At 39.2% G+C, this 20964-nt stretch overlaps 1 protein-coding gene and 1 long non-coding RNA gene across 3 annotated transcripts in view; both read left to right on the top strand.

Annotated features, from left to right (window-relative positions):
- Window positions 1-20964, top strand: part of LOC146517897 (guanine nucleotide-binding protein G(s) subunit alpha-like) — a 54515-nt gene that overhangs the window by 27097 nt on the left and 6454 nt on the right. For both annotated transcript variants that reach the window (XM_085160760.1, XM_085160761.1), the window contains exons 4-6: window positions 631-750; window positions 7968-8065; window positions 20545-20599. In XM_085160760.1, coding sequence (XP_085016886.1) covers window positions 631-750; window positions 7968-8065; window positions 20545-20599 — 273 coding nt within the window. The remainder of the gene's footprint in view (window positions 1-630; window positions 751-7967; window positions 8066-20544; window positions 20600-20964) is intronic.
- LOC146517900 (uncharacterized) lies at window positions 11426-17640 on the top strand. Its single transcript, XR_014874246.1, has 2 exons — window positions 11426-13460; window positions 13799-17640. It is a non-coding gene; the product is annotated as an uncharacterized LOC146517900 (long non-coding RNA).

Raw genomic sequence — 20964 nt, forward strand, 5'->3', positions numbered from 1 at the left:
CACTGTTCTTTTTTCCTCCCACTTTGATAGATGAATGATGTTTGTTTGTAATGTTCTGTCTGATATGCAGGTTTTTGGCTAAAAGAGGAAAAAACATGGATTATAGCTTCTTAAAAAAATAAATAAAAAAAATCCAAAACTCAATGCTTTATTCTAAGCGAGGAGGCTTTCAGTCACACATGCCTTCAGACCGGTCAGCGACCCCATGTGCGCTCCCAACCAGCTGGGAGTCGTTACAAAAATTTGCTGCACCGCAACTCTCGTTGCTGTTACTTTGGGCAGCACCACATTGTCACAGTCACTTGTAGTTTGCATCATCTCGTCTACAAACACCCACTACCCACTCGCCAGGTGGTGGAGAAATTTCAAAAAGTGCGATGCAAACTAGAAGCAACCTGCTAGCGACCAAAGCAATCAAAGTCTCGGATACCTCCAACCACATGGGGAATACAGATTTATCCCTAGCAGGTGGTGGTTGTTGGCGATTGCTGAACAGCCTCTAGGCGTGGGTGACTGAGGGGCTAAGATGATGAAAATTTGTATCTAAAGCCGTTTTGAGGCAGTGTAAACACATTTATGAATAATATTAATGAATGAGGCTTTTTGTGTGTTTGTTTTCTTTTCATACAGACGATTGTGGCGGCCATGAATACGCTCACACCTCCTTGCCAGTTAGCCTGTCCTGAGAACCAGTCTCGGATTGATTATGTCCTGAACCTAGTAAACCAGAAGGATTTTGATTTTCCTACAGTAAGTTCAACTGTACTTCATCTCAGATCTCTGACTTTTAATTGCAGTTTGTTTCCTTCTGCTTTCATTCGAACCTCTTGATCTGTGTGTAAAGAAAATAATGAATGTCGTCACACAATGAAACATGTGATCAGACAATAAAACAAAATTGAACAGCACAATTTTTGAAGAGCAATTTGGTTTTAAACAAAGCTGCTGCAAGTTAATAAATCCAATCTCTTTTTGCCCAGTGGGTGTTTTTTGTTGTAAAATCGGTCCTGCTATTTTGCACTAACAGGTGTAAATGTGTCAGATTCTCATTACTAACCTGCTGAATCTTACAGGTGTTCTGGCTAGTTGTGCTAGAGGTGAGTAAGGTATCACGCGACAGCCTGTATGAGTCCGCCTGGTGTGTTTACGTGGTGATTCAGTAATTAGCAAGTGTGCTTCCGCTTGGGAGGTTGTCAATTGAATGAGCCTCTCACCTGAGAGTACCACACCGCCGATTAACTCTAATTGTCTGTAATAAACCTAAATGTGTCCAGAGGGACATGTCTTCCATAAACACGTAGTCTGCTCCCAGCGGCCTGGGAGGAAGTCGACGAAGGTCCCACCACTGATCTGGAGATTGATTCATTGATTTATTTGCTCATGTCTTTCTGTTATTAAGATTAGTTGATCAAGCATATTTTACAAAGTAATGTTCACCTTTCACTGGACGCCCCTTGGGGTTGAAATCTGCGGCCACAGAATCAGTTTGTGTGTGAAGTATTCTGGCTTTAAATTTGTGTTTCGCTACTGAACAATCTCCAATATTTCAGTAAGTAGACAATAACCGCAAAATTCAAGCTTTTTTTTGTTGACTATCTAACAGTGGGCAGTTAATTAAATTTTAATTTCAATTACAATTTTGCATCCAATGATTATTTTAAAAAATAGATTTTTTTAAATTACATTAATCTTTAATTGAATCTGGCACATTGATTACTTTTTTGCATTTTTACTATAGCGAATCAGATGTTGAATGTGTTTCCTCCACCCTAAAAGCCCAATCTCTTACTTTAGCTTAGCTAGAGCCAAGATCATGCAGAAGGAGCAAAAGTTGAAAATGTTTCAATAGATGAGCTTATGTTGGGAACAGTTTGTTGCAGCTATGGATGAGGTGGTCTCTCACCTGATCCACTTTTGGGGACAGAGGGGTGAGGAGATGTTGGCTCTCCGTTTCTCTGCGTCGCTGCGATGCCGGTGTTCTGTCCAGTCAGCATACGTTCTCAAATCAGCATACACTTTGGTTTATGATGCCCTGACTTACCAATTTACAGTTTGGCATACAGACCTTTTGTCGTCTGTATGCCGAACTGACGGCTCCTATTCACATGGTGGAATTATGTATGTATGCTACTCTGATTTGTCCGCTGAGATGATGGAACGACCGGTTTCCTGAGGTGGGTTAGTGTATGAAGGTGCGCTAATACTGAAAAACACACCATTATCTCTACACCAGATCAGCCTGTGTCCTGCCCTGCATCCATCTCCCTTTCTTCATTTATCTGGTTGTTTTTCATTTAAATTATGTACTAATTTAAAATTTAAGGAAATCATACATTCAAAAAAGTGTTGTTGTTTTTTTTTAACACATTCAGTAAATGCATGTTTAAAGTGAATGAATATTTTGTTTTGGCCCTATAAGCATCCCCATTATCTGCTGACAAATCTGACAATAAGATTATGATCATGCAACCACACACAGTGAAAAGCACGTCCTTTGCGTTTGGGACGCCAGCTATCAGAAGCTGGCAATCACTGTTAAAGCGGGGATTCAAACAACCAGTTCTTTAATAGTGATAGTTTCTGATAAACGGGAGAAAAAAATCCCTAACTTTAGTTAGTTTGCAGCTTTTCTTTTTTGTGATCTTATACTTTCTATGTTTATCGTATATAGGTCAAATTAACTGATGAGTAAACCTCTATAAGCAGAAAATAAATGACACTCCTGAGTGCAGCATTACTCAGTTGTTGTCTAACAGGGGAGCGGTTACATAGAGTGAAAAGAACACAGAGTCTGTGTTTCCAGCACGGTGGCCTTAGTGTTTAAACTGGTTGCTCCTTTCGTGTACATTTGTCTTGTACATTTGTCATTTACAGCTGAGTTTCCAGTAAAGAGTGAGCGTATTTGTGTGTAAGCAAAAGGAAGTCTCCTGATATTGTCTCTGTTACGTCATGGCAAATTTATTATGTGGGCCTATCTCGAGCTGACCCTTCCCTCGGGCTGTCCGTCACTAGACTTCCACTGCAGGAGGGAAAACCAGAACTCTCTCTTCTTTTTTTTTTTTTAATTTTAGGGTGTTGAGGATTATAGTAACAAAAAGGATTACAGTCCAAACGTGAAGGCAGTGCTGTTAGTGAAGTACTGCTGTGATTTTTGAAAAGTTCACAGTGATAGTTGGTTATTTAAAGCAGTGTTTAAAGAGCATCAAAAATTGAACAGTTTGTCCATCTGAAAGCGTGTTTGTTAAGGAAAGAGAAATGATGGGGTCGGCTCCTTCTCCTCAGCGGCCTCCTCTTCCCGCTCCCCCTTGCCTGGCCTTAGGGTCTACTGGAAACCAGTTTGACTGGTTGACGCTGCCTTTCACTGTAGACAGACAATAAGCATAGGGCTTGTGTTGAATATCCACAGGCTTTTTGTGAATTTCCCCTCGAAGCTTTATGTCTAATCAACAATCCTCAAAATTATTATTCACTAAAATTTCTTTTTCTTTGTAAAAATTAAGCACTGAACTTTTTTTTTTTAACTTAGTCTTTGTAGACTGATTTTTGCACACCTGTGCTCAGCTGTTTGCACACAGCATACCCTATCCTTAAAAGCCTTTCGATGGTAAAAAGAAAAGGAACGTTCAGGGAGAGGAGCAAAGGAGTGATCCCTCTTTCAGGACAGACAGGTGGGGTGTGTGTGTTTACAAATTCACCAACCTTCACTTTCGTTTTACAGTAACAAATATGCAGGAAGTCTTTAAATGAAAGTAACCATGAAAAAGTAAATAAGGCCGAGATGCATCAAAAAAGGATGGGAAATAAATAAAGGTCATCTGTGGATTTGGCATAAAGATTTATCTGTGATTTATTTTATGCTCTTATCATTTTTCATTGTCTAAGTGTTTTGATTTGCAATTAAGAATAATATATAAAAATAAAAGACTTATTCATTCATACAGACACCCCAGCCTTAATAAACACATACACTACTAAAACATATAAAGGATACTTTAATTCTAATTCTGTAGGAACCCTTTTAAATATAATTAAATGATAACTGCAGCACAGCATCTCAGATTGGGTGTATAAGCAAGCTCCAATTCTTAACATGAAAACTTTGCATAGCTATTGTAGCTTTTTTATACAGCAGGAAGTTTACAGTCCTGCATAAACTGTAAGGGAAAGAAACTGGTAATAAAATAACAAATTTATTTGTAAAGCCATATTTACATATTACTGGTTACTGTATTATTTAACCAAATAAAGTTAAAAACGTGAATAAGTGAGTTAGTGGTTACTCCTAACTAAAACACTTATTTTCTTCTTAAAACCAACACTTTTAGCTGATTAACAAGCTGGTCTGACAAAACAACCAATGGATACAGATTTCACCCAGATTTGAACTTTCCCACTTTTTTATGTTAGTTTAATTATTAGATTCTTTTGGCCTTTTCTTTTTGTAGTTGAGCTGATCATGATAAAAAATTACATCCTTTGTAGTTGTTGGGTTTTTGTTTTTTGGCAGGGTAAACAAATTATTAAACTAAATTATATTTAGCAATATTTATAAAAAGTTTTTTTTCTTTGCTGCAATTTAGTTCAAATGGTGCTTATTGCTTTCGATTGATCATTTATTCTAAAAATGTTCATCTGCTTCTATTTTCTTAACTGTTTATCCAGTTTAGGGTCGGAGGAGCATTAGAGCGTTTCCCAGCTGACACAGCTTTTAGCTATCCTAAACTATAAATTCAAAGCCCTTAAATCCAGGATGCAATTACAGTGTCACTTGTTTTTACATCATTACATTCAGTTTTTCTAAGTTGGTTCAGGAGGAAGTTAATGTCATTGTCACGATCATTAGACCTTCTGAATTCCAGCACGTCCAAAACGTTGCTCTGAGCTCTTCCCACAGTCTACAGGGATAAATTAAAATAACAATAATGAATAAGACTGTGTGTGTAAAGACAACAAGTGCATACAGTTCACCTGTATGCATGCACTTTGGGGACGATCAATCAATCAGATACAGCGAAACGTTAAAGTTAAAATCCACATGCGTAAAATAAAGTAAATTCTAAAAACTGCAGTGGCGGATACATGACCAGTTAGTTCTTCTGTTAAGTAACAACTGTTTCCTGAGTTGAGCAGTGTCTTTTGAAAAAGTGTGACAGCACCTTAATGCCAAACATTTATGTCACGTGCAAAATCTCACTTTGTGCAACATGTCAGAAGATAAAAGTTTCCAGGGTTAACTTTTCAGATGAGTGTACTATGAAGCAAGATTAGTGGGTTTCTGTGGAATGCCGAGCTGAAAGCCAAAGTTTTGTGCGCTAATTGAACTTAGCTAGATCACCACAGTCGTTTCAGAATCACCACGTTTAGAGCGTGCTCTAAGAGCGATAAAGATTTTCTGCAGAAGGAATGTGTTTTATACATGTAACCTGTTGATCCATACCTTTAGGAAGCAGACTCGTTGGGAACATGTGAACAAGCGAAAGGCCCCGTGCTGCCAACCTTTCCCAAGTTTGTTTTATACTCTGCGAACTGCAGCTAATTGTGTTTTTAGCCTATGAGTAAAATTGTGTTCACTTTGATCTGGTGACGAATTAAACTTATTTCTACATCTCGTGCATTAGGTCACGTGACCCACCTGAATGTACTGAGTGGCCTATAATATGTTTTATAGTTTCACACTTTGCACCTTTTGTAGTCATCAAGTTAGAAACACACAGCAGCTTCTGATAGCGTACCATAATTTCAAAAAAAACAAACAAACATGCATTTTTGTTTAATTTCTTATATCCTGTATGTATCTTAATCACCCATCCCTCTGTCAGAAGTAGGCGGCATTCAGTCTCTAAATTTTGTTTGTAGGAATAGTCAAGGGATACATCAAATGCCCCCTTTTTACATGAGCGTGCACAGAGCCTAAAAAAAGAATTGGTTAACAAACAGAGCTAGTTACCCACCCTCCCCAGCTAATGTAGATGAAGCCTAGCTATACTGGACTTGCTACATAGCAAGTTCTATCTCTCAGAGTGTTTTGATTCTAGCCCAGCTCATAGCCTTTAACTAGTCTTTACTTATCGGACCAACTCTGCAGTGATAGGTGGAAAACACAGTGCCCAGCATTTGGTTAACAATTACACTGAAGCTGGTAACACTTTTATGGCGATTTTCAGTAACTTTGTCTACGTTACTTTCCACACACTAACAATAGATTGCCACTCATATACAGAACGTACAAATGACCCAAAAGGCCACTTCTATAAAGTGAAAGGCTCAGCTGATAACCCATGACTTCTACTCATTCCATTATCCTACTTAATCCTTCCTGATTTTTTTAATAGTATACAGTTTAACTCTATGTCTCATAATGGCTTATTTGTGCCTGTCTCTATTGTATGTGACAATTCTAGATCACAGTGAAGATAGGCCCCTGCGTAGTGACAGTCTAGCCTTGTGTCGGTACAAAGCTCTCCGTTTCTACATGAACTCTGTGAACTGCTCTGTTTCCTGCTTATATCAGTTTGCTCATCTGCTGCTCCTCGGCGAGCCAGCCTTTAACTCCGAACTGAGCTGGGGTGTATCACTGCCCCCCTCAGCTGTCCTTAAACAGTTTCAGCCATCGAGAACTAGATGAAAAATACAGCTGTAAGAAAGGGACACAGGCCTGTCCAAGATCACACTCAACTCTTTCATGTATAACTAGTCACTAATATTAAGAGCAGATCATTAGTTTGTCGGTCCTTCTGTATCCCGCCTTGTAAGCGCTACATTTCTTGAACACTTTTCAGGCAATTTCTTGAAACCAAACTTGGTTAAACTGATTACACTATAGTGATCAGGGTCACAGTGACATCACAGGAAATGATGACATTATAAACAAATGCTTAATCCAATAAAATAATTATGCGATGGCAGTTTATATGTAAAAGGTCAAAGGTAAACTTCACTGTGACATCAGAATGTCCTGCAAAAGCTGACTAAATGCGACAGCAGTAAGTGTTAGTCACATTTGACCAACTTTAACTGCTTTCCCTTTATTATCGTAGGGTCTTTACCTTACAGTATAAAGCGCCTTGAGGCAGCGGTTGTTATGATTTTCCGGTATATAAATATAACTGAACTGAATTGAAGTGAACATTTGTGTGACGAATAGAACGTGTATACGCTACATGTGGTTGCAAACAATTATGTGTTAAGCTAGCTTAACACATATTTTGGGCTGTTTGCTCAACTTTTGGAGGTCAACGTAGCACATGTTGCTTCCTGTGTGAAATGCCCTGTAAGTTAATGATATCCAACATCTGTAATGCATAATGCGTGGCCCAAATGGCCCCCAAAAATCCAAAAACATGCGCCGTTGAGAGAGAGAAAGTGAGAAACATACATACCAGGCGTTTATCACATCTGACATACAACACTGGGTGATTTAGCCAATTGTAACTGGGTAACATAAGTTGACAGATGTAAGCTGAATTGCTAAAACGGTATGAAGTCTTAACTTTTACTGGCTCTACTTTGTTTAAAATGTCTAACCTGTCTGTCCGGCGCCCTTCATGGACCCCTCGCCTCACAGTGAACAAAAATGGGGAAAAGTTGGAGATAAGCGTCTCTGCAAATTAGATCACGTTGCAGTTATTTAAAAATCAGAACATCAGAAATATTTTGTCTCATTTGATAATAATGACGTCTGGCTGTAGTTTCTCCACACACCCGCCGAAATCTGGGCGTGCACTTCTCCAACCACGCCCGTGCATTCCCAGAAACTTTGTGGATATGTGACGCATGACTATAGAGAGGGAGATTTGATTTACTGTAAATCGTAATTGAAATTAAATAATGCAACTTCAAGTGTTGGTGGAGGTTAACAACCATAAGGTGGTAATTCTTGTTTTTACAATCAGTTACCCTGTTTCCAGTCGCAGAAAGCTGCAGATCTCAGATATGTTGCTGATCCATACAAGCTTTTGTCTTTTCAGGAGTTTTATGACCACGCAAAGATCCTCTGGCAAGACGAAGGTGTGCGGGCATGCTGGGAAAGGTCCAACGAATATCAACTCATCGACTGTGCACAATAGTGAGTCTTTGCTTTTCTTATACTATTTTCACCTCTGTACGTACACTAGCAGTTAAATACGGGCACATTTCTAAGAACTTCCTTCTTCGGGTTTTGACACTCAAAGGTGAGACATATAAACCATTTAATGAGTGCTCAGGGGGGGTTTGGGTTCTTTCCCCTGTGGTTTATGTGAGCTCAATGTGTGAAGATAAATGGTGATAATGAATGCAGTGCTACTTTGTCAAGTGTATTTATTTTGGCTAGTTTATTTTAGTAGTTTGTAGATCATTTCTTTAGGCTGGAAATAATGATGTGTTGTCTCTTTTTTCTTTTCTTTTTTTTTTTTTTAAAGGATTTGTGGACTTTATTAAGGTGTTGGTATTTTGTTAGTTGGTCCACCCCGTTTGTATTGACTGAAATATTTGAGCTACCATTAAATTGGTTAATATGAAACCTCCGACTCACATTAGTTGTCCCCAGTGGATATTTCCCTTGTGGGGACACCAGGGGATTCCCTTTGTAGTTTGGACTAAAACCTTTCTATAAAGGTTAAAGCCACTTTCAGTATGAAATGTTGCAGTCAGTCTATACTTGCAGTTGTGGCTTGTGTATGCCAAAAATGGCATCACAGGTGCTGGTGTGCAGTGTCCTTTGGTGACGTTTTGGTTTGCCATGCACCTTCTATCTTTTGTAACCTGAAGCCTGCGATGATATGTTCTGCAAAAACAAAAAAACTGCTAAAAACATAGCAATCGCTTTGTTTGCATACTATTTTGACCATTTAAATTTTCTTCTCAGTTTTGACGCTTACCCATGCACGTGTTCACATAGCTTATTTATTAAAACATGGATTTTCCACATGGTAACGAGCGCTGTTGAGAGCATGCCAGAGCAACAGGTAGCAATAGACCCTACCACATAGAAAACTTTATAGAAATATTGAATCTTACAGACAATAACTTTGTGCACGTGAAAAACTGAAAATGAAGGCACGCACCGCATGTGGGCAAAGGCTTGATATTCAAGTGTTTATCATTGAAAAGTACACTGCTACTTCTTGTGCCCACATTTATGACTATGGTGCTGTGTTGGCGTCACAGTTCCCTCAAGCAGCCACTAATGTGTCAGGCCAAACTGTGGTATAATTAGTAAAAATGTGTTCATTGCATTGGTTCAACTATTGTTCCTATTTTGTGCTAATTAGCAAATATTAGCTTAAATGTTAAGCTAAGGTAGTAAAAACAGTAAATGTTAGTGTCATAGCGTCAGCATTTAGCTTAGAGCACCTCAATGCCTCCGTAAAGCCTCAAAGAGCTGCTAGCACGGGTGTAAAGAAGCATCACAGATGGCCGGTGTTGGTCGCACCAATTAATTGCGATTTTGGTCATTTTCTGACTAAAATTTGTGCTCACCCAATCTAAAGTTTCCATGGTGCTTGGTTACAGATGTTCCTGCTGTGAATTGGACTGTTGAAAGGTTTTGTTTCCATGTGCTGGCAATTGTTTTTTTCTGTCAGGTGGATTTCTGATTAGTCTTTGCTAAACAAAGTGCAGACCTTTTGGATGGTGATAGTGTGTGTGTTTTCACTGATGGGGAATTGGTTAATCTTCCTGGAACAGCTTTTTGTGTTTTCTGCATTGAAATTTGGAACAAATTTAGAGGAACGTTAGCTTCAACTTCCCCAACCCATGCCGCCTGACTCTCCCTCTGCTGTTCCAAGCATGTTATCTTTCCCTTTGGTCTTTGGTCAGTCTGGCTTCATTATAAGACGCAAAACGATCACATGCGTCAGAGTATGGGACGTGTGCTGACTGTTTCATTTGTCGTTGCGTGTTTAAAGCAAGTATCAAATATAAAAGCTCTCATAGCATTATATTTGTCATTTATTGCATGCTCATAGCATGCAATAAATGACTAGATATAACGGTGATGCATGAATTCAAATGGCATATTTTACTGTAGCAGCTGGTTAAGGGGGAACTATTTTTAAACTGCTTCACATATATTTAGTTATCGAGCTTCTAACCTTTGGGTTTAGATCAAAAGAGGAAGGAGTGAAGCAAAAAGTAAAGTTGTACTGCACAAATTCATATTCACATTGTAAGACTTTTGATATGTTACAAATAGTTAAATCAACTATTTGATGAAACGCTTAATGAAGGACTTTGTCTCCCAGGATTTACTGTTAATCTGTAGGGACTACATGCCACCAGGTCCACCTTCAGCTCTGTGTGGCATGTTTTACATAAAATCTCACTGTAGTAACTCAAGCAATCAAATGAATGAGGAGTGAATTCCGTATACATTTCCAAAAAGTAGAATTAGAAGTTCTACTGCATGTGAAGTTGTACTTTGTGCCGTATTTTTGATGAGTGTACTCGGTTACTTTACACCGCTGTCTTTGTGAGCGTATGTTGTCATTGGGGGGTGTGTATGCATGTCATTTCCATGTTGCAAATGCGACCACAGTTGTTTGTCGCAGTCACAGTTGCGTGTGTGTGGCACTCTTATGTTTTGTGGGAGGCGGGTGGGCTGACAGCACAGGCTGTCAGTGAGATGATCATGAAAAACCATCACTGCGAGAAGTGTGATTGAACACATGCAGCGTTTCACGCATCTGAGGAGAGACAGCGATTGAAAATGACAAAAGATCGAAAAGAGAGATTGAAATTGAATGAGGGTTTTCCTCTGTTGCAGGAACCCTCTTCTCCTCTCCTCTGTCCTCTCTTCTCCTCTCCTCTCCTCTGTCCTCTCTTCTCCTCTCCTCTCCTCTCCTCTTCTCCACACCCAGCAGCCCCAGTGTTATGATGGATCAGATGTTGGGCTGGGTGGCCAGACCGGAAGTGCTCCCCTCCCCCCTCTGTGTGCTTATGTAAACGGAGAAGCAGAGAAAGAGAGAGGGGAGAGCTATTTTTAACCCAGGCAGGCTGCAGAAGGAGAAAGAATGAGCGACTGTGTTAGAAGAGAGAGACAACTTCAGCATTATTGATGAAGGTTGTTAGCATTAAATGAAAATGTCAACCCTGGATCAGCGCAGGAAAAGTGAGGCCCACCACGTACACCTCCTGCCTCTCTCTTTGCAAAGATCACCTGACTCGTGTCATGATTGGGGGGGGGGGGGGGGGGGGGGGGGGATAAAATCAGAAAAAAAAGGGAAGAAGAAGTTGACATGGCACTGATGCTTTGTCTCTGTGTGATTAGAAGGAAGTCACTGAAGCTTCACCGGTTCTCTTTTTGCTCCGTCATGCTCCGCCGTGATGCGTCGTTATTGTTGCTGTTTTTCCCCGATGCATTGAGGATGCGCTCTAACTGTAAGATGTTCACATGCAAAGTCCGCTCAGTGCCTCGTTACTTGCTGGGCAGAGGGGGCAACCCTCTGCCCAGCAGGGCTGAGGCGAAGGGTTCGTTTTGTGTCAGATGACGAGGCCTGTTTGTCAGGTTTCTATTGTCTCATCATATACAGTATAGCAGTGTGTAAGTGTCGCTGTAAGTGTAAGAATTTTCAAGATAAGTGGAAAAGAAATTTTTTTTTATTTATTTATTTTTTCAAATTGCTTTACTCATCACTTCACAGACTCTGTTACCTCATACACATAACAAAGGCGAATCCAAGCTTCTTTTGGGCGCTCCCTTGCTAACAAACAGCATGCCACAGTGGATGGCTTCCCATATTTGATTTCTGATTTTTATGCTGGTTATCCTTCCTGACCTAATCTCCGAGGGTTTTTTGTCTCCTGCTCGTCTTGAACCAGGGATCTTTTGCATGTCGGACAAATGCATAAATCACAAATCTATGGGCATAGTACAGCCAGGTGTATTATTCTAAGTTTCTTATATTATTTATATAATATTTCTATCCTTGCAAATATCCAGGTTTGCAGTGGTAAAATTTGCAAGACAAAAATGGTACATATATCCAGAAAATAAGAGGAATTCTTTGAGATTTAAGACACAAATTTATAAGAAACAGATGTTTAAAAGAAAAAAAAGTTGCTTTTATTTTTGCAGAGCTTCCACATCATTTCAAAGTGGGACGTTGGAGGTTTTGTAGGCCTTATTTGGCGAGTCACGAATACACAACAGTGGTACAGACTGCACTTTCTACAGTTTTACTGCTGCTGCCATGTTGGATTCCAAAGTTGGAGTTGGTGTGACTTCGCTGACTTTCCGAGTGGGAAGTCCAACTGGAGGGGGTGTTTGAGCTGAAAATCCAGTGGAATTCTGCCTTTCCACTTCAAATGGCATGCAGCATCATTCCTAATATAAGATGGACTATTCAAATATAGTCTTTTTTTGCAGTTGGGGTTAGCAATAAGTGTTTATTTTATAATAACCCTTACATTTCCTATCATCATAAGAAATGTAAAGCATTTTTAAAAACCTCTGTGAAAGGGGAATATCACCTGTCCAAAGCTTCAGTATGGTGAGCGCAAATTATATTATTATTTTAAGAAAGATTTAATTGGATTAAAGATCCAGTTGAAACGTATCTGACTGCTGTTCCCAACTTTATAAACTTTAGGAAATATAAGGTTTGCTTTATTTTTTTCCCTAAGGGCATGCTGGGTAATCTGGCCAGGTAGTATGGCAGTGTGGGGGAGGCTCTGTGGCTACAGGACATTCAACAAGATGCCAGAAAAAAGAGCGGGATTAAAAAGAGAGACTTAGATACTTGTTAACTCTGAGAGAGTTAAATATTTGTGTGGTTTCTTTTATTTACGTGGTATTTATTGTATGACAACATGCAATTGTAAAAAGTGAAGCATGGCTAATCTTTTGAAAATACTGCATTATTGCTCAAAAATATTCCCGAACTTTTTCAATAATATCATAAATTTCACGCATTTTTCTTGAGATTTTATTTTTTTACCTAAACCTCTGTAAATTTCAGGATTTTTCCTCATTAATTTACCAAATTAAGAGAAATCACAATTAATTGTTGAGTAAGTACCTGATTTTAAATATGTCGAGTCTTGCACATATTTTTGCAAATATTTATTTATAATACACCTCTTTTATTTTATTTTTATTTTTGTTATTCTTACGGCTTATTGGAGGATCAACTAACTGTTTTAAAGTCATGTCCTTAGTTGTAGCTTCTTGTCATCTCAGTGAAACATCTAAAGGTTACACCTTTTTTCCATGTTTTGTAACTTTAGTGTGGGTGGTAAGCAGATTTCATCTTTGGACAGAGACAGATATGCGTCTAAGCTAAGTGGCAGCTTGCTTTTTGTCTGCAGAGGCATCGCTCCTCCATCTCTAAAAAGCAAATTGCCACCAATTCTGAGCCCTTTCTTCAAATGAGAAGTAGAAAGACGCTTGTACTTGTGGCCTAAAGACAAAGAAATAATGCAAACATGTGGCAAACAGGAAGTTATGGAAAACAAAGCCAATAATGAGATGTTGCTGACCAGTTGGAGACGACTGCATATTTGGAAAAGTGAACAAAGCTGTACATACTTTAGCACATGTCCTTTGTAAGCTTTGCACAGTCTTCACTTTTTGTGGATTTTTTGAAAATACCATGAATCATTTTGTGTTTGTTTATGATCATTGCTGATCATATGAAGATTGTTTTCCTGTAAGCTCTGTTCCTCACACCGAGAGGAAAAAAATGACTGGAGATCATTCTTTTAACTTTTAGGCAACATCAGCCTGAACTTAAACATTTGCTTCCCCCCCTTGACTTTGTAACATGTAACAAACTGTACATCCAAAAATAAGTACATTATTCATGTAATTCATCCGCAGGGGTCTTGTTTCATCTGTCTGACCCTGCTGTCATTTACACCGTCATCCTTCTTTACCTACCCTCTTTCTTCCTGTCTCACCTCCTTACATACACCTTCAGTGTGGAGTGGAGCTGTCAGGAAACGGATAATAAGTGAAATAACGTTAACTGAGTTCACGAGAACACGTAGCTGCTTTTATTCTCAATCTGTGAAATATATAAATGAAAGCTAATTTGAAAGGAAATGTTTTTTAAGCATTTGCTGAAGCTGTCAGACTGACTTTTATTTCTGTTTTTTAAATGATTGATAAAAATGATTTGATGCAGAGCGTGAACCTTCTTCCAGGATATGCACAAGCATGTAAGACAAGCATAATTGTTTGAGCTTTTCAGCCATGTCGACACACTGAGGTCAAGTAAAAAAAAAAACCCAAAAAACTGCTGTAATCAGACAAGGACAAGTTGCCGGTATAGTAGCCGGTGCACAGCTCCTGGTATGTGGCTTAGTAAACACGGAACAACGTAAAATTGGATAAATTAGATCATTTAGTCTCTTGAACCAGAACGATATTGATGTTGTGTATTGTTTAGGTCTCCTGCTTTCTTATTGTCTGACTGCTTTTTTATTTTTAAATGACAGTATAGAGGTACCCGTTGTGTTAAAATATGACGAGGAGTACCTGACCTGAAGCTGGGAGTGAGAAGGTGTTTTATTTTTACAGGCTTTTATTTTGAAGGAATCTTGCAAAACAGACTTTTTTGTGCATTATTTTATGAAGCATTCCTTCCATATGCAACACTTTATTAACAAAAAAAATACATAGAATCTTAAACATGAGCCCTAATGAAATGCTAATGTTCCATTTGTTCATATATTAAAGCGGATAAAGTAATAATGTATTTGGGGGGAAAAGTAATTTTCTATTACTTTGTTAAAAATTAGTTGTGCCGTCTATAATGCAAAATAACGTCAGGATTTTGCATAAAATAATATAAACAGAGCCACGCCATAGATTTGAAACACCAGATTTAGTGGATGTTTAATCTCTGCTATATATTTTATTGTTTGGTTTTCTTCTTCTCAAATGTTAGGAGTGTCTTTTTTAAATTGGGGGTGTTTGTAACTGTAGGAGAAGTCACTCAGAGACGTTACGTTTGTGCCGCCTGGCCGTGATACCGGCCGAGAGTTACCACCGTGTTTATTAATTGTGGATTCTTTGAAACGTTGTCGCAGCGATAATGTGCCAGAGTCCCCCTAAAGTACTTCTTTGGCACCCTCGTCCTCCTCTTCTCTCCCCCGTCCTTCCTCTGCTCTCGCCTCTCTCTGTCTCTCCGTGATGTGTGGCGGTGTTTGTGCAGGGACAGAAAATGGCTGAGATTGAGTCTCTGACTCATCCTGAAGGAGGAGGGAGGGGAGATGAGGGATGGGGGCAAAGATGAACTGATTTTTTTTTGTGTTTTGATGGGGTGGCAGTGTCACTGTGTGTTATCCTGAAGATGTTTAAATGAAATTTCCAGGTGTGTGCAAGCTGCAGATGTTAAACGTGTAGATGTGTTTGGAGACGGGCGGCTGTGGGAAACTTTGCTGCTGCTGCTGTAATCTCGCCGTCTTGTGATTTTTCTGAATGCTGTTTAGATGTCCCGTGTTTACTTTGTAACTTTTCCTTTATTTTTCTTCTTGTCGTTGTCTTTCTTTCATTCATTTTTGTATTCTTTTTTACTTTACTGTACGGGATTTGTATTTTCCTTTCCGGTCCTTTGGGGGGTTTTCTTCATTTTTATGCCTCATTTAAGGTTTCTTCGTGACTTTTCTCTGGGCTTTGTCTCGCTTTAAAAAGTTTTCTTCATGCTCTTGTTTGTTTCTTTGTTGCTTTCTTTTATTCTTTGATTTCTGATCATTTGTTCATCAATTAATTTCATTTTTCGTCACGTCTCTTTCCCATCTTTGTCAGTTTCTTTAAAGTTTTTATGCTCTCCTTTTACTTTTCTCTTTATGTTCTTTTTTTTCCTCTAAACTTTCCATTCTTTTATTAATGTTTCACTTTCCTGTTCAGTTTTTTTTTAAAATCTTTGATTCTTCTTTTTCGTTCTCTTTTTGTCTTTCTCTTTCACTCTGTTCTCGTCTCCTCCTACCTTTCCTACTCTTATAATCTGTTCACTTTTCTCTCTTTTCCTCATGTGTTAGTTCTTTAATTGTCTTCCTTCTTTTTTTGTCCTTTTCTTCTCTCGCGCACGTTTCCCTCTGTTTCCTCTAACCCACTCCATTCCCTGAATTTCTTTCTCTCTGTCTCTTTGTTGCTCGCTCCATTCCTCTCCGTCCCCCTCTTCTTCTTCTGCCTTTCTTCCCTTCTTTTCCCTCTCCTCTCTCTGTCTGTCTCTCCCTCTCTCTGGCCTCTCTCCAGCAGCACAAGATTTGGAGCCGATTGTCTATTTATAGCGCCTGTGGTTCTGTCGCCATGACAACCAAGCTGGAGGCCAGGGCGCCAGGGAGCTATTTTTGGAGCAGCTCTGTAATGTCAGACATAGCCTTCTCTCTCTTTCTTCCCTCTCTCTCTGGATGTGGTGTGTGTTTGATTAAGGATCGGCTGGCGAAGCCTTCGGTTTGGTCAGCTCGTCGCAGTGTGAAGCGCTAACGTACGAAGAAGCAGTAACCCCCTCAAATCTTGCACCGTCCCCCTCCCTCCACCTATTACCTCCACCTTGAGAAATCACCGAGACCATTTTTTGTTGGGTTTTTTTGTATTTATTTTTTTGAGTGGGCTCGGTGCTTCAGAGGCGTGTAAAGCTTCAGTTTTCTCTGTGCAGCTGAGATTGATTTCAGGCGCCTGAAGTGACACATTTGAGTGTCTGCAGTGAGATTTGCAGCAACAATAAAGACACAATTTAAAGCCCTGTTAACATAAAAAAATACTAAACTACTTTTTTTTTTAAAATCTGAAAAAAACAAACTTAAGTGTTAATAAATGGCCAAATTATTGTCAGTAACATTGACACTAAACTATATTTAAGGATTTAATACTTAAATGTACAATTTTAAAATGTATCCTTTTTTTTTTTTGTAAACTTTTAATAATCTTTTAATTTGTTTTCACAGTTTTACTGTTAATCAGCTTCTCAGTGTGACAGGAATGTGCATTTTCTGTATTTGTAAAGGTTTTTGAGCGTCTTCGTTTTTTTACTTTTGTGTAAAGACATGGTGGTTGAACTTTTGAAAACTTGCTTGGACATGAATAGATTTGAGGAGATGTGGAAAGAGGCGCTTTTTAGGGACGCAATCCTGCTCGCTGATTTGTGTGTGTCTGCGTGTGTGTTGTCACACAGCGGAGCTGCTCGGACGTGGCGGGGCAAAGTTTTCCAGATGTTGTGTGTTTGTATCTTGTTATACTACAAACCCTGATACAGATTAAAATACTGTAATTATTACTCTGGCACTATTAAACTGTTAACACAGTTAATGTGTTCTTTGATCAAATACCGGCTTTTTTTCTCTCTCTTTTTTTTAAAGAGACATTTCATAACTGTTTGTCATATGAAGGTAATTTAAAATTAAAGTACTATGATCTGAAAATTTGGCTCCCTAAAAACATAAAAACCTGCTCCGTCCTGTTACGTCTGATCTGTTTCTGTTTTATCCTTACCAGCTGTAAGGTTGCAGGCCGGACGACACAGTTGTGTGTCAGAGTAATCTAATACTGAGTCGTGGACGTATGAAAGCTCATAATCTGAGTAATCCTTTGTTCTAATACTGCCACTTTTGCAAGATAAATGCATTATGGGAGTGTTGTCAGCATTGTTGGGACAGTGCGCTGCTGCTGTTATGTTTTTTTGTTTGTTTGTTTTTCAACACATGAAAAAACAAAAACAACAATTTAAAACAATTTCAACTTCATCATGTTCAAAATTACACGTGCAAAGCAGATCCAGTTAAAAGGTGTTTTCATAGCAGTCCAATCCTGGAATAGGCTTTAATTATTGTAGCAATAATATAGAAGAAATTTGGAAATTGAACTTTTGTTAAAAAAAAAAGTCTATTTTTTAAATATAATTGATAAAACGTGATTTTTATTTTATAAATTTGAACAAGCATATTTAAATATCCCTCAGGGTTGTTTGTGTGGCAATAAAACAATGAATCCAAATAAAGAATTGAAGTAAATATGACATTTTAAAAATATGTAAATGCTAGAGTATTTTTTATTTTTTTTCACAATCGTGGCCTACATTTGTTGTATCTGGAAAAAAAAAAAGAAAAGAAACCCGAAGAAAACAGAAGAATCAATTTTAGCTTTTCTTGTAAATACTGGGTCATTTTTAGCCACCAGACAAGTGACCTGTGTATATTTCCAGAGTTTAAGTCACCCTGTCTGCTACCCCAGAATAACCCTGTGGATATACATAACACCGTAGACCTCTCTGTTACTGGGGCAGCCACTATTATTTAGTTCAGCTTAGTAGGCATGGTTATTATTGGCACTTCTCCTATTAATAGGGAGAAGTGCTAAAAATTGAGCAGTGTGTTTGTCCTGGGCGTGTTGATGCCTCAGACCGGAGCTGTAGATAAACAAGATTTTGGCCTCAGCAGATGTTGGGGGCAGGCATGTTAACTCTCATCATTAGAGCTGCAGCTTTCACCTTCACCCAAAATGAAAGTTTTGCTGTTGAGGTGCTCACTAATAATGTAATGTTATGGGCTGAAGTTTGACTCGAAGGTGCTGAGGTGTGGGAGCACCTGAGCCACTCGGCCCCTGCAGAGAGCGGCTGGTACCAGACCGGCTGACTGCCTAATGGTCTTTCTGTGTGTTTTACATGAATATCTGTGTCAGTGCGCATTTGTGCAGAGAAATGCGCATGGCCCGCTCTTTGTTTCTGCGAACCCTTTCTCCTCCCTCTCCTTCCTGGCTCAGGGGTCTTTTTGTCCGTTCGTCCAGCACTGTAGCGCCTGCAGACGCAGCCCCCCGTTCCTCTCAGTGTGTTACCTGCAGCCCTTCTGTCACATTTCACCCCTGCCCGCAACATTCCTAGTTATCTCAGAGGGGGCTGCATACCTGTTCTCTGAGAGGCGGCTGCAGGCCAGTGTCTTGCCTTGCTAGTTGTAAGAATCGAGCGTAGACAATTATTCAAAGCAGACAGCCGGGCGGGCCGAGGAACAGAGCGGGAACGCAGTATGTTAGCGACTACTCTGTAACAAGCAGTCAGGGATTACTTAAAGCAGTTTTGGTTGGTGAAGCTTTGCAGAGATTTAAAATAAAATTGGTTAGATGAAGTTGCAAGCAGTGCTTTAACACATCAAAGCCATGTCTGTTAATTTTTTTTAAAATTAGCAAGCATTAACTGTGTGGCTACACTTTAACACTACCGCACTATAACCCTCATTCCTGCTTAAAACATGCTCCTCAGGGGAAAGCTTTAATATTTAAATATTGTTCATTTTGTGAAGTAGAAATGCATCAGAATAAGGTACATTAAAGTACATTAAGGTTAAAGTACAATAAGGTATAATAAAGTACATTTAGCGTATTTGGTGTTTTATTTTAACAATTTGTATGGAGGTAATTTTCAAGTTTCTTTCTGCAGAAAGACTCCCTTTGCATTTCAAGCTATATCTGTCGGGGACCCCTGTAATTATTTGTACTGCATTTCAGGTCCATTCAGTATTTACTTGAGATCTTGTTGTTTAATGTAACATGGTAACACACACGAGGAAGGGCTAAAGTTTAATATGCAAATGTTTAAGTTTGAGAGCAGAATCCTTGATTGAAACATTTGCATGATATTAAAGCTGCGATTGTGAAGTTTTCAGCTCAGTTTCTGTAGGAAAACTGCAGCACTTGTGCTCGATCAGTGCAGGCGAGTGCGACGCTGCTGCTTAAAGATAATCACCAAATTCCTTTCGGTATAACTGGCCTGAATTCAGCTCACTCCTCTTTCCATGCCACCGCTGAGCAACTCTTCTTTGATAATGTTTACCTCTTTACATGTGAAAGTCCTGTCTGGACAGCTTGGAAGTTTAATTTTCCACCTTTACATGCGTGTGCAGTGGCTCGAAGGGAGATGATAGGGAAGTTGTTGTTTTTTTTCCTGTGTGAAATTTAGGCAATCTTATTAATCCTGGTGTGCATGTACACGACGGGTACTAGTGTGAAAGTGTCTGCGGTCCAGACAACTCCGAAAGAGTCGTCAGGCTGCCTCACACACCTTGAAAGCAGACACCCGTTCACACAGACCATTAACATGCATTTGGGTAGGCGCTCTTCAAAATATGAACGCGCTGTAGGCCTGCATACCCACCCACGCACACACACACACACACATACACACACACACACACTTCTCCTTCTGTGCAAGTACTACTACAGCGGCTCCATTGACGAGGCTTCTTCAGTCTGACAGAGCAAACGGCTGCCGGTGACTCAGACTGGCTGCCTCTGATCTCGCTGCGATTTCAAACACTCGCCCCCTCGTGGCCATTCAGGGACTCATATCCTCCATGTTTCCCGAGCTCTCACTGCCGTGCTCGGCAGCAGCGTTCGGCCTGTGTTTGTGTGCGTTTTTGAAGCCAAACTCTTCCAGTCTGATAGGTTGGTGAGTTAAGGAGGATTTTAAGTTGCGTTTACAGTTCAGTAGGTTTTATTTTGAAGATTACTGTGGTTAGTTAAAATGGACTGATTTACTGTGAAATAAAGCAATACATTAGTTTTATTGTAATATTGTATTTTTTCTATACAGTTCCAGCTGAGATTTAAAAGCTATTGTGTTGTCTTTGCAGCTTCCTAGACCGGATTGATGTGGTCAGGCAGAACGACTACACACCCACTGATCAGGTGAGGCAGTCAGCACTCAAACACCAGTTATAACAGTTTTTATTATTTTTATTTAGTTTTATAAGTTTCAATTATATTCTGTTATTTTATTGTTTAAAAATGTTCAGCAGTGTTTAGTATATTCTATAATGTTCAGATTGAGCAAAAACGAAAATGGAGAGTAGTTTTTGTTTTCTATTCCAGTTAATCCAAATGTTTTTTTCTCTTGTAGCTTTCATTTTTTGAGTTTTAGTTCACTGTAATAACACAAACAGGATTGAAGGTGATGAACCACCAGAGCAAAGCCTGCCAGACATTTGCATTTATTCACCAAACTCAAATAATGTTGCAATAACAACCTGTAAGCAGAAGAACAATTCCTGATT

This window comes from Neolamprologus multifasciatus, chromosome 5, assembly GCF_963576455.1.
Source record: "Neolamprologus multifasciatus chromosome 5, fNeoMul1.2, whole genome shotgun sequence".
NCBI lineage: Eukaryota > Metazoa > Chordata > Actinopteri > Cichliformes > Cichlidae > Neolamprologus > Neolamprologus multifasciatus.